This window comes from Schistocerca cancellata, chromosome 8, assembly GCF_023864275.1.
Source record: "Schistocerca cancellata isolate TAMUIC-IGC-003103 chromosome 8, iqSchCanc2.1, whole genome shotgun sequence".
Classification (NCBI taxonomy): Eukaryota; Metazoa; Arthropoda; class Insecta; order Orthoptera; family Acrididae; genus Schistocerca; species Schistocerca cancellata.
The window spans coordinates 489,482,846-489,495,111 of NC_064633.1; the positions used below are offsets into that span (position 1 = coordinate 489,482,846).

General features: G+C 41.4%; 1 protein-coding gene across 2 annotated transcripts in view; it reads right to left on the minus strand.

Moving 5' to 3' along the window:
- Window positions 1–12,266, minus strand: part of LOC126094542 (gamma-aminobutyric acid receptor subunit alpha-6-like) — a 107,771-nt gene that overhangs the window by 16,298 nt on the left and 79,207 nt on the right. For both annotated transcript variants that reach the window (XM_049908973.1, XM_049908974.1), the window contains 2 exons: window positions 4,504–4,694; window positions 1,066–1,152 (listed from right to left, as the gene is read on the minus strand). In XM_049908973.1, the coding sequence (XP_049764930.1) occupies window positions 1,066–1,152; window positions 4,504–4,694 (278 nt within the window). The remainder of the gene's footprint in view (window positions 1–1,065; window positions 1,153–4,503; window positions 4,695–12,266) is intronic.

Below are 12,266 nucleotides of genomic sequence, written 5' to 3' on the forward strand. Positions count from 1 at the left end.
AAGTTCTAGGGGACTGATGACCTCAGATGTTAAGTCCCGTAGTGCTCAGAGCCATTTGAACAATTTTCATATATATATATATTTAACACACATGGTACGTATATGTAGACACATTTCACCAGCTCCGCAGCAAATTTCGGACTGCTGTTCGATTTTCAAGTTGCTCAACGTTTATGACGTCATATCTCTTGAACTATGTGATGTAATTTTGTCATAATATACGGCGATATATATGAATACTGCCAGAAAAACGTGTCGCGAACACACTTAGTAGAAAAGAGGTACTAAATTAAAACATCGTACTTCATGGGGCACTTTTACTCCATGAACCGCGACTACGTATTTTTTCTTTTCACCATTTTGTTTCATAAAGGTTTGAAATTATGGGCATAGTTTGCTGCAAATCACCGGCCAGAGTGGCCGAGCGGTTCTAGGCCCTACAGTCTGGAACCGCGCGACCACTATGGTCGCAGGTTCGAATCCTGCCTCGGGCATGGATGTGTGTGATGTCCTTAGGTTAGTTAGGTTTAAGTAGTTCTAAGTTCTAGGGGACTGATGACCACAGATGTTAAGTCCCATAGTGCTCAGAGCCATTTGAACCATTTATTGCAAATCACTAAGTGCTCTCATTCTCAAATGCTGGTTGACTAAAGTAAAAATGTTCGCGCGTATTGAGTTACGCTGCTTTTTCACCCCGCCCCCAGCCTTTATAGTTAGGCGGTTGTAACTCTACAGCGATTCTTTCCAGTCAGTAAGTGATATGTAGTATCTTTGGTTAAAATCGGTCCATTGTTTTAGGAGGAGTTGTGCAGGGTACATACATTCATACATACATACACACACACATACACACATTTTTATAATATGTATGTCTATGGATTCTGGAATGACGTTCCGAGCGATGATCGCGTCATGGATCCGCGTTAACAGTCGTCTCTCAATTGGCACCAAACCCCTTGGAGTACCTACTATAGTGAACCAGTATACCAAGATTGGCCACCATCAGGACAATGTGGACTTTAGAAGCTGATGTGTTATAAGCGCACATCACGGCGAATGCATTACCTGTGTTCCCTCGTTTGCCAGCTCGACAACGAGAGCAGGCACTGGCGGAGGTCCTTCAGGTGCTGCAGTGGTCTTGGGCTTCTTCATCTGTAACACACCGAAACAGACATAAATACACAGAAGATGACTTCAGCGGCTTCTTATTTTCCTCTATTTTATGCTGAACGGTTTTCCGAAGTTTACATGAAATTAATCTATCTGATGATAACACACTGCATCGGGCAACGCTGCAGTGCAATTTCGATGTTAAATAATTGTATTTCCATTGTTTTATAGAAAGAATACATTTAAAAACATATTTTTTTCCTTTTTTTGAAGTACCTGGTCTTTGCATGTCTGTGGTTTTATACAATGACTTCCGACTATTTAAAGATTGTATTGTATTGTACTGTATGTTAACCGGGGACCTAGAAACGACGGAGAGGTTCCGTCCCCGCCGCAGCCGCAGTGCTCCTCAACCCCACGACGACTACCACAGTCCACTTCACCCCTCCGCCGCTCCACACCGAACTCAGGGTTATAATGAGTTTCGGCCCCTGGTGGACCCCCCAGGGAACGTCTCACACCAGACGAGTGTGACCCCTATGTTTGTGTGGTAGAGTAATGGTGGTGTACGCGTACGTGGAGAACTTGTTTGCGTAGCAATCGCCGACATAGTGTAACTGAGGCGGAATAAGTGGAACCAGCCCGCATTCGCCGAGGCAGATGGAAAACCGTCTAAAAACCATCCACAGACTGGCCGGTTCACCGGACCTCGACACAAACACAAATCCGCGGGGCGGATTCGTGCCGGGGACCAGGCGCTCCTTCCCGCCCGGAAAGCCGTGCCTTAGACCGCACGGCCAACCGGGCGGGCGACTGTTTAAAGATATTCGTAATCTCGTTTACTTAGGCAACAAGTGACAATCGGTTCGTGAAACACAAAGGACCAACAGATAGGTCTGCGATTCAATTAATACACACACCTCTGATAGGCTTCCGCGTCCTAATACAGGCAGTTGATTCATGGTACGAGGGCTGGAACTTAAATAGTGGCAACAATTTATTCATAACCGATACAAAAGAGTTACATGTTTGCACCTATTACTGTCCTTCAAAGTAGTCACCAGCGTTGTGTAGAACCAGTTACCAGCGATGTGGATGGCGTAATATACCGTTAGCACAGCCCGTTCTGTTGACGGTGCGAATGGAGCGGTCTACTGCCTGTCGAATCTCTGGAACAGTTCTGAAACGAATGCCACGAAGTGGTTCCTTCATCTTCGGAATCAAATCAAAGTCACAAGGACTTAACTGCGGGGAGTATGGTGGATGGTACAGTACTTCCCAGTCCCATCCACTGAACGGAGAAGCCACAGCTTGCGCTGTATGCGCCCGCCCATTGTAGGTGGGAAAGATGGATGGGCCGCGCAGAAAGTGTCGCCGCTTCTTTCGCAAAGTTTATTTTTTAATTTTTTTTAAGCATCACCGGTGACCAGCTTTGCGAAAGAAACGGCACTCGCTGGCATACAGGCACTTTGTTTTTACCACAGCAGTGTAGTGCTTTATTTTGGCATTCCAGAAGATGCACTTTTTGTTGTAAATGTTTTTTGTTAATCCGTAAGCTCTCTCTCTTATTATTATTATTATTATTATTATTATTATTATTATTATTATTATGTCCGCCCCGATAGCTGAATGGTCAGCGTGATGGACTGCCGTCTTAAGGGGCCCGGATTCGATTCCCGGCTGGGTCGGGGATTTTCTCCGCTCGACTGGGTGTTGTGTTGTCTTCATCATCATTTCATCACCATCCGGCGCGCAGGTCGCCCAATGTGGCGTCGAATGTAATAAGACCTGCACCAAGGCGGCCGGACCTGACCCGTAAAGGGCCTCCCGTCCAATGCCGCCAAATTACAAGTCAGAAAAGCTGGAGATACGAGAAAGAAGAATATTACGGGGAATCATGGGTCCAACCCAGGTTGAAACTTCCTGGAAGCTTCGGAGCAACAATGAAATCTACAAAAAGGTGGAGAAAATCTCGGAGACCATGAAAAAGAGGAGTTTATCATTTCTAGGACACCTGTGCAGAATGGACAAAACCAGACTAACCAAAAGGATATTCGACTACCTGCGGAAAAAGAAGACAACGACGACATGGATTAAGGAAGCTCGTAAAGATGAGGAAAGGTTCAACATTCAGGAAGTTCTGATGTTAAATAGGGATACATTTAGGACCATGATTCAAAATTTGAAAGGATTTCAAGTTGAAAGAACTAAGAAGACTGGAAGAGCCTGGACGGATGAACAGATGTCACAGCATAGCATCCATATGAAGGGGCACTAGACAAAGAGGAAACTTCAACAAAGAAGAAATGAAATTGTAGCGTGATCCTAAGTGGTCAGTTCGGAAATAAATAATAATAATAACATTGACAACAGAGCATACAAAATGTATATATGGGTGTAAAATAGTGCACTTTCACAGCATGCAGAGGTCTGAGGAAGAGAAGTTTAGATAGACTGCACCGACTGGAGGCTTTGGGAAATGAGGAGAGTGTGGTGGGAGGAAAGGGTAACTATAATGGGATAAGGGATGCGTACAGAACGAAGGCAGACACTATTGCTGTTTAAGTACATATGTCGTTAGCTATTTTTTAAAGGTGCAGATTGTGGTGTCACCGCCAGACACCACACTTGCTAGGTGGTAGCTTTTAAATCGGCCGCGGTCCGCTAGTATACGACGGACCCGCGTGTCGCCACTGTCAGTGATGCAGACCGAGCGCCATCACACGGCAGGTCTAGAGACACGTCCTAGCACTCGCCCCCGTTGTACAGCAGACTTTGCTAGCGATGCTACATTGACCAATACGCTCTCAATTGCCGAGACGATAGTTAGCATAGCCTTCAGCTACGGCATTTGCTACGACCTAGCAAGGCGCCATTACCTGTTAATATAGAGATGATAAAACCTGTACAGTCAAGAGCGATGTACACCAATTAAGGATTAAAGTTAAGTATTCCAGCAACTACGTTCTTTCTTACTAGACTCAACTACTTTACTGTTCCAGACCTCACGCCAGTCTGCGTGAGCTTTAACGCGTGCATTTCGGCCTCCTCTAGCAACACGGTGTTGGCTCTTCTGCCAACACTACACAGATGTTAGTTGTTTTTTTGATGTAGTGAAGGAGGTCCTTTCAGAGTCTTGGTACACAGAGAAGGCTTGTGAGTGATGAAATGGGACAAAAGGGATTTACTCTGATGGTAATGAATGTTTCAGTTGTGTTGTTCAGACAAGAGCGATAAGGCTGAGGACTTGCGTGAATATAATATTAAGGACTCCATTATTTTTTAATCACGATTACTGTGAATTTCGTTAAAACAAGTAAGTACTCTGAAGCCTTAATAAAAAGCCCAAATGCTGAAGGGAGCGTCTGCAAGTTGCTTCAGTTGCCACCACACCTTCTGGCTGCGAGTGGCGTCCAGCTGCGTCTTGTCGATGAAGTTGATGGCGGCGTACTCTATGACGACGGCGAAGACGAAGGAGAAGCACAGGATGACGAAGTAGTCCAGCGCCGTGGCGTACGAGACACGCGGCATCTGCGCGCGACCTCCGAACCCCATGTTGGCCATCGACAGCACCGTCATCACACCTGCCACACACGCAGAAAATGGTACTGTACTGTCTTCGTCGTACAATGGTAGGCTTACGCACTTTTATTTTTTCGACTTTTTTTTTGGGGGGGGGGGGGGGGAGGGGGGGGACAACGCAACGGAAACAGCTTGCAGCACGCGCTTGTAGTCCGAAGATGACCACAGGCGAAAACTGTAATGACACCGCGTGATTGTGTCGAACAAATATAAAAATAAAAGAACACACATCATCCTCGCTAGTGCCATTATGAAGACTAACACAGCCCCACACAAAGTCGTTACGCAGAGCAACAGCAGAGATGTTTATCAACACTTACTACCAGCATTTTCCAGGACAACCTCGTCAAATTGGAGTGTAACGTTATTAATCAGTCTGTCACGTCAACATGGATAAAAATGATCTCCAGGAGGTCTTGAATAGAAACAATTAGTCATTTTTACAGAAAAATACCTGCAAATGGCCAGCTTATAGACATTTCGATACGATTTCAATTTTTATATATACGGGGTATTTCAAAATCTTTGCGACAAATGTCCCTAAGGGTGATTGATCAAATGATAGGGAACAACTTTTGTTGGAGACAAATGTACGCTGACACTTCCAGCGATTTTATGTGTCGTTTAAGACATGTTATGCCGCTGAGAAGCAGTAGTGTGTAGGAAAGAGGTTCCCAACCTGGGGGTAATTGTCCCCTGAGCGGTAGAATGAAATTTTCAGAGGGGTAAAAACTAAACTATTCAATTCTATTTCAGTCAAGAAACTAAACTATTTTCAAAAGATTGTTACTATTAACAGAATTTTGTAAGCCTAATACTGATTACATAAGTTATCAATAATTACTTATTCTCAGTTAGTAGTATTAATGCAGTGGAGGTTACAGGTTCCTCACATAGTCCACTCACTACACACATGTGTTGTGGTTTGTCCCGTTCATCGCTGATGATAAATGTGAGACATATACGTAATAAAACCTAAATATCTCAAGACATTGTGTTCTTCAAGTTATAGGTAGTACCCGCAGTGATCTAGAAATTGCTACACTTCTCGCTTCGATACAGATAAATGTATTAATTGACAGCACGACACTGCAGTAACCACATAAAAGCAATTATAATACTGTACACAGTTTTATTATTATTATTATAACTATTATTAAAATATATAAAGATGGTATCTGTTCTTTCGGAGCCCGCATCTCGTGGTCGTGCGGTAGCGTTCTCGCTTCCCACGCCCGGGTTCCCGGGTTCGATTCCCGGCGGGGTCAGGGATTTTCTCTGCCTCGTGATGGCTGGGTGTTGTGTGCTGTACTTAGGTTAGTTAGGTTTAAGTAGTTCTACGTTCTAAGGGACTGATGACCATAGATGTTAAGTCCCGTAATGCTCAGAGCCATGTTTTTGTTCTTTCGGAACTTGTGATAAATAATTATTGTTTAGCAACATCACTTTGTAAATGATATGCAGAATTATTGATTAGAACAAGATTTGGAAATGTGTGCCATAGAATTGTCTCTGAATAACTCCCATATATCAGTAGTTAAAATGTACAGAGCACCTTCAGCGAAATCCCGAAGTTAGATGCTCTCCTAATATACATATTCAAACATAAAATAAATGTGATACTGCTTGGGGACATCAGTGTAAACCTTCTAACAAATTCCAAAGACAGATCAGACCTAGAAAATCAGTTGTCCACATATCATCTTGCTTCTGTCCTTAGCTTCCCTACTATAATAACTTCTTGTACAAGCACACTATCGATAAAATATTTATAGACCAGGCCAAAATAGGCGATACTACTACCAGGCAAGTCCTAAATGGTCTCTCTGACCATTACAGGCAAAGACTCACTATAAATAGTGCAAGTATCTATGAGAATGACAGTGGCCCCAATTAGAAAATAGCTAGGACAATTAATGATGAAACTATCCAGACATTTAAATCACATGTCAACGCCACATACTGAAGACCTGTGTATAATATAGAAAATGTCAGTTCCAAAGTACAATCTTTTCAGTAAAGAAGTGGCACTGATATTTCGAAGTACCTTCTCAATATATATATATATATAAACCACAAAACATACCAAAATGCCCTGGATAACCACTGGTATAAGGAAACGAGAGCTGTACATCGCCACAAAAGATTCAGACAACCACAACCAGCTAGATCACTATAAAAATACTGTAAAATACCGAGTAAAGTTATTCAGAAGTCAAAAAGTTTGTTATCTGTGCTCCAAAATTAATAAATCTAGTAACAAAATCAAAACAGTATGGGCATTAATAAAGAGTGATATTGGTGCAAACTGCCGCAGCAGGTCACAAAACATTGTTCTCAGTAATGAAGGAAGGCAAGTGCAAAATCAAGAGACCCTGGAAAAAATTTTTAATGAGCCCTTTTTAAGTGTTGCTGAGAAAACAGGATACAATGGCTCGTTAGAAGAGGCCATAAAAATATTGAAAGATCATTTCCAAAATTCCATAGAGCAGATAGGTACAGCCCCTATAGTAGTAAAGGAAGTAAGAAAAACCATTATTTCTTTAAAAAGCAAAAATTCAACTGGTGTCGACAACATCTCCAGCAAACTCCTAAAAGCCTGCTGCAATCAGTTCAGTGAAGTCCTAGCTCATATATTCAATGCCTCTCTGAAACAAGGTATCTTCCTTGACTGGATGATGTATGCTATAGTAATCCCCCCTACAAAAAAAAGGGCGATGCCTCAGATGTTACAAACTATCGTCCTGTCTCTCTTTTGACTATGTTTTCTAAGGTACTCGAAAGATTCATATATGTCAGGTTAGTTAGTCACGTAAAAAAACTTCACAATAATTAGTAAAAACAAGAAGACATTGCTTGCGCATTTTGCGTTCTGTCTAAGGCCTTCGACTGCGTCAGTCATAGAATAATTATAGAGGAAACATGCCACTATGGACTCTGTGGACAAACGGACAACTGGCTCTAATCCTATCTACAGGGCACACAACAGAAGTAGTGATAGATTGAACCAACGCGCAGGTAGGAGGGGTAGAGTCCGATGGGAGAACATTAAATTATGATACAATTGAAATTCCACACACCTCTCCATCTGAAATTAGGAAGATAATAAACTCTCTCAAGACTAAAAGCTCACATGGGCATTTCCATCAGGATAACAAAAGCTTGTTCCCAAGAAATAAGTGGGATTCTTAGCCATATATGTAATAGCTCTCTGAAGCAGGGTATTTTCCCAGATAGACTGAAGTATGCCATTGTTATACCACTGCATAAAAAAGGGGATACGTCTGATGTCAACAACTATGCCCAATCTCTCTTCTGACTGCCTTATCCAAAATTCTTGAAAAAGTAATGTATTGTAGAGTAGCTTCACACCTTTGTAAAAATAAAGTTTTAACAAAATGTCAGTTTGGTTTCCAGAAGGGATTTTCAACGGAAAATGCTATATATACTTTCACTAATGAAATATTAAATGCTCTGAGTAACCGGAAGTCACCCATTGGGATTTTTTCTGATCTAACAAAGGCTTTTGATTGTGTAAATCATGGAATACTTCTAGATAAGCTCAAGTACGTGGTATGAATGGGACAGTGCTCAAATGGTTTAAATCATACCTAACGAGAAGAGTGCAGAAAGTTGAAATAAACAGTTCACATAATATGCAAAAAACTGGTGATTTCTCAAAACTGGGGAACAATCAACAATGGGGTGCCGCAAGGTTCGGTCTTGGGTCCTCTGCTGTTCTTAATATATATTTATGACTTGCCATTCTATATTCACGAAGATGCAAAGCTGGTACTTTTTGCCATTGATACAAGTATAGCTATCACACCCGACAGACAAGAATTAACTGGTGAAATTGTAAACGATGTTTTTCAGAAAATCATTAAGTGGTTCTCTGCAAATGGGCTCTCATTAAACATTGACAAAACACAGTATATACAGTTCCACACAGTAAATGGAATGACCCCATTAATAAATATAGACTTCGATCAGAAATCGGTAGCTAATGTACAATATTCAAAATTGCTAGGTGTATGCATTGATGAGGGGTTGAACTGGAAAAAACACACTGAGGATCTGCTGAAACGTTTGACTTCAGCTGCTTATGCTATTAGGGTCATTGCAAATTTTGGCGATATACATCTGAGTAAATTAGCTTACCACGCCTATTTTCATTCTCTGCTTTCGTATGGCATCATATTCTGGGGTAACTCATAATTGAGTAAAAGAGTGTTCATTGCACAAAAGCGTGTAATCAGAATAATTTCTGGAGCCCATCCAAGATCATCCTGCAGACACTTATTTAAAGAGCTAGAAATCTTCACTGTAGCCTCACAATACATATATTCACTTACGAAATTTGTTATTAACAATCCGAATGAATTCAAAAGTAATAGCAGTGTACATTGCTACAATATTAGGAGAAAGGATGATCTTCACTACTCAGAAGGGGGTAAATTATGCTGCCACAAAAGTCTTTGGTCACTTACCTAATAGCATCAAAAGTCTGACAGATAGCCATATAGCATTTAAAAGGAAATTAAAAGAATTTCTTAATGGCAACTCCTTCTACTCATTAGATGAATTTTTGGATATAGTAAGTGGGTAATTCCCCAACCTCCAAAATAAATAAATAAATAAATAAATAAAATAAAAAAATAAAAAAGAGTGTAATGTAATATTTTGTCTAGTGTAATATCTTGTATAGACACCTTTTATTAACGTGACACGTTCCACAGCATTACGAAGTGTCGTATTCATGATCTATGGAACAAGTACTAACCTAACCTAATCTAATCTAATCTGGAGTTCCACAAGGTTCTGTCCTTGGCTAGTTGCTGTTTCTCATATGTGTCAATGACCTACCTTTGTCCTCAAAGCAACTTTACAATGTTTACAGAGGAGAGAAGAACTGTGATAGACAATAAGACATCCCATGACCTAGAATTAAATGCCAACCATTTACTTGATGGCATTCTGAATTGGTTCACAGTAAATTCTCTATCATTAAACCTCAGCAAAACCAACTACATTCATTTCCATTCTGGTCTCAAAAACCCACAGGAGATAAACATTGGGTATGAGAGCCAACAGGTACAGAAAGTAGACTGTTTGAACTTCTTCGGCATACATATAGATAACAGACTTAACTGGGAACACCACATCCACCAAACCCTGAAAACTATTAGTTCAGCAACATTTTCCATCTGGACAATCACCAAAACTGGAGACATCGATGTTTCAACATTTGCATACTGTGGCTACTTCCATTCACTTGCGTGCTATAGAATAATCTTCTGGGGCAATTCACCACTGCCGAAAAAAGTCTTTACAAGTCAGAAAAAGGCTATCCGAATTTTGTGTGGAGTGCCTCTCAAGAACCTCGCGTCGCAAACTTTTTAAGCAAATAGGAATACTAACCACTACTGCTTCACAATATCTCTTGTCAATCATGATATTCATGCTTCAGAATTCTCCTCAGTATGAAACGAATGAAACATACCATTATCATAACACAAGAAGGAAATGTGACATGCACTGTGACCTGAAAAATTTGTCTCTGATGCAAAAAGGTATAAAATACATAAGCACAAAAATCTTCAGTGCACTTCCAAGTAATATTAAGTGTCTACGAGGTAATAATGTACTATTTAAAAGTAAGCTAAAAGAGTTCTCTGTAAGAATTTTATAGCAGAGACAGCTAAGATTATATACCATACATTATTGTGTATTTCTGATTCAATATATCTTGATGCTTTAAATAGATTAATTGGTGATCTGTAAGTCAAGAAGATGGTCACTTTTACTATGTAAGAAATTGTTTAGATAAGATCTGAAAATACTGTCTTAACCTATGTTTGTGAGAGTAATTAGAACTTACTGATTGTATTGTTTATTATTATTTTGAATTTGTATTGTTAATCTTTGTTTATTGGCCTGATGGAAACAAATGTTACCAAGCAAAAGTGGCTCTATGGAATACGTATTACAATAAAAATAAAATAATAAATAATTAGTCTTCATAACACACAAACAGGACTCTTCCCGTACAATCAATTAAAAACATCGAGTCTGCCTGTGACACCGAACGATGCTTTTAACCTCTGACGTACTGCCATCAGGGCAATGAGTAGCTGATGATCTTCGCGTCTGGCGAGTAAAACAGGTAACAGTGAAGCAAATTGTAAGCCGCCTGTGTCTGTTTTATATGAATAATACTTAAAATAGTCGCTGTGTGCCCGGCCGACGACACGTGCTTTGTCTAAAGCAATAATTTTTTTCTTTAATCCATTGAACAACAACCTATAATAATCAAAAGGCATTGGGTGGGGGGGGGGGGGTACTTTCAACGAAGCGTGTTTCTAGTATGATCGCATTTCCGGTTGCGCCGACAGGACGCCTGTTTGGCGATCGTAGATAGCATTCAAAGAATCCTACAAGCTACGACGAAAATCAGACCAGAGGTTGTAAGGGTATGTATCCATACATACATGACGTAGTCAGTCGCACCATCTATGGTTCTCTGATAACTACAGATTGGTGCTTTTTTTCGCAGTTTTGGGAAAAAATATTTTTGGGGGGGAACATTTAGGGGAGACAGGAACTTTGGGGAAATTTTTGGGGAAGATAATTTCGGCATCGGGGAAACTGGAGAAGCATTTTAGCTGCCTAGCCATACTAGCAGTGCCATCTCTGGCATTTTAGTTGAAATAGCACATACTTATCTTTCTAGATATTCGCTAGTTGTTACTCTTTCTTCATCTCAGTGCTTGGGTAGATCAGATGGCAGTCGACCCTCAGCCGTGGCAGCGTGTGGCAGGCCCCGCGCGCCGGCCAGTGCTCCGCTGCCGGCGTTGTCTACTTCCGCGTCGTAGCTTTAAGGTTTGTATCCGTCCACCGTGTGCAACATGTCGAGCGCTTACCGCCGTGCGACCCTTAAAGTTTCCTTCCCAGCTTAACATTGCGACCACGTGCACATGAAGATGAAACGTCCTCCGTGAAGAAGTTCGTTTAGATCCTAACCACGTTCTCGGAATCCATTTTTCGATCACGAGTAGTGGCGTTTATATTAAAATGACAAACGCCGAGGTGTGTGAAGATGCTATTCGCCGACATGCCAATGGACTTAAGTTCAAATACTCTGATGGTCACGTCGGAGCTGTAACACCTGAACTCGCAGAGTACGGTCAACGCACGATTCGGGTGTTTGAACTACCTTTTGAAGTGCCGAAGGACGAAGTTGTCTCTGCGTTACCTTCACTTCCATCTGTCAGGAACTGATGTCTCCGGAAGTACCTGTGCCGGACGCTTTCATGGAAGGAATTATTATTCCTGCACATAAACCGCATGGTGGCAACAATATCAGTGATTATCGGCCCATCACCCTCCTTAACAATGATATGAAAATCTTCACTCGCTAACGTCATCGGTTAGGTAGAGGGAAAATGGCAAACCTTCACGACCTACCATGTCCTTAATGGTGTGCGTCAGGTCGAAATTGAACTGAAAAAACATATACCATCATACCTGACAATTGGCGGGGTGCGCGCCATTGTCATGTACTACGGCCAACC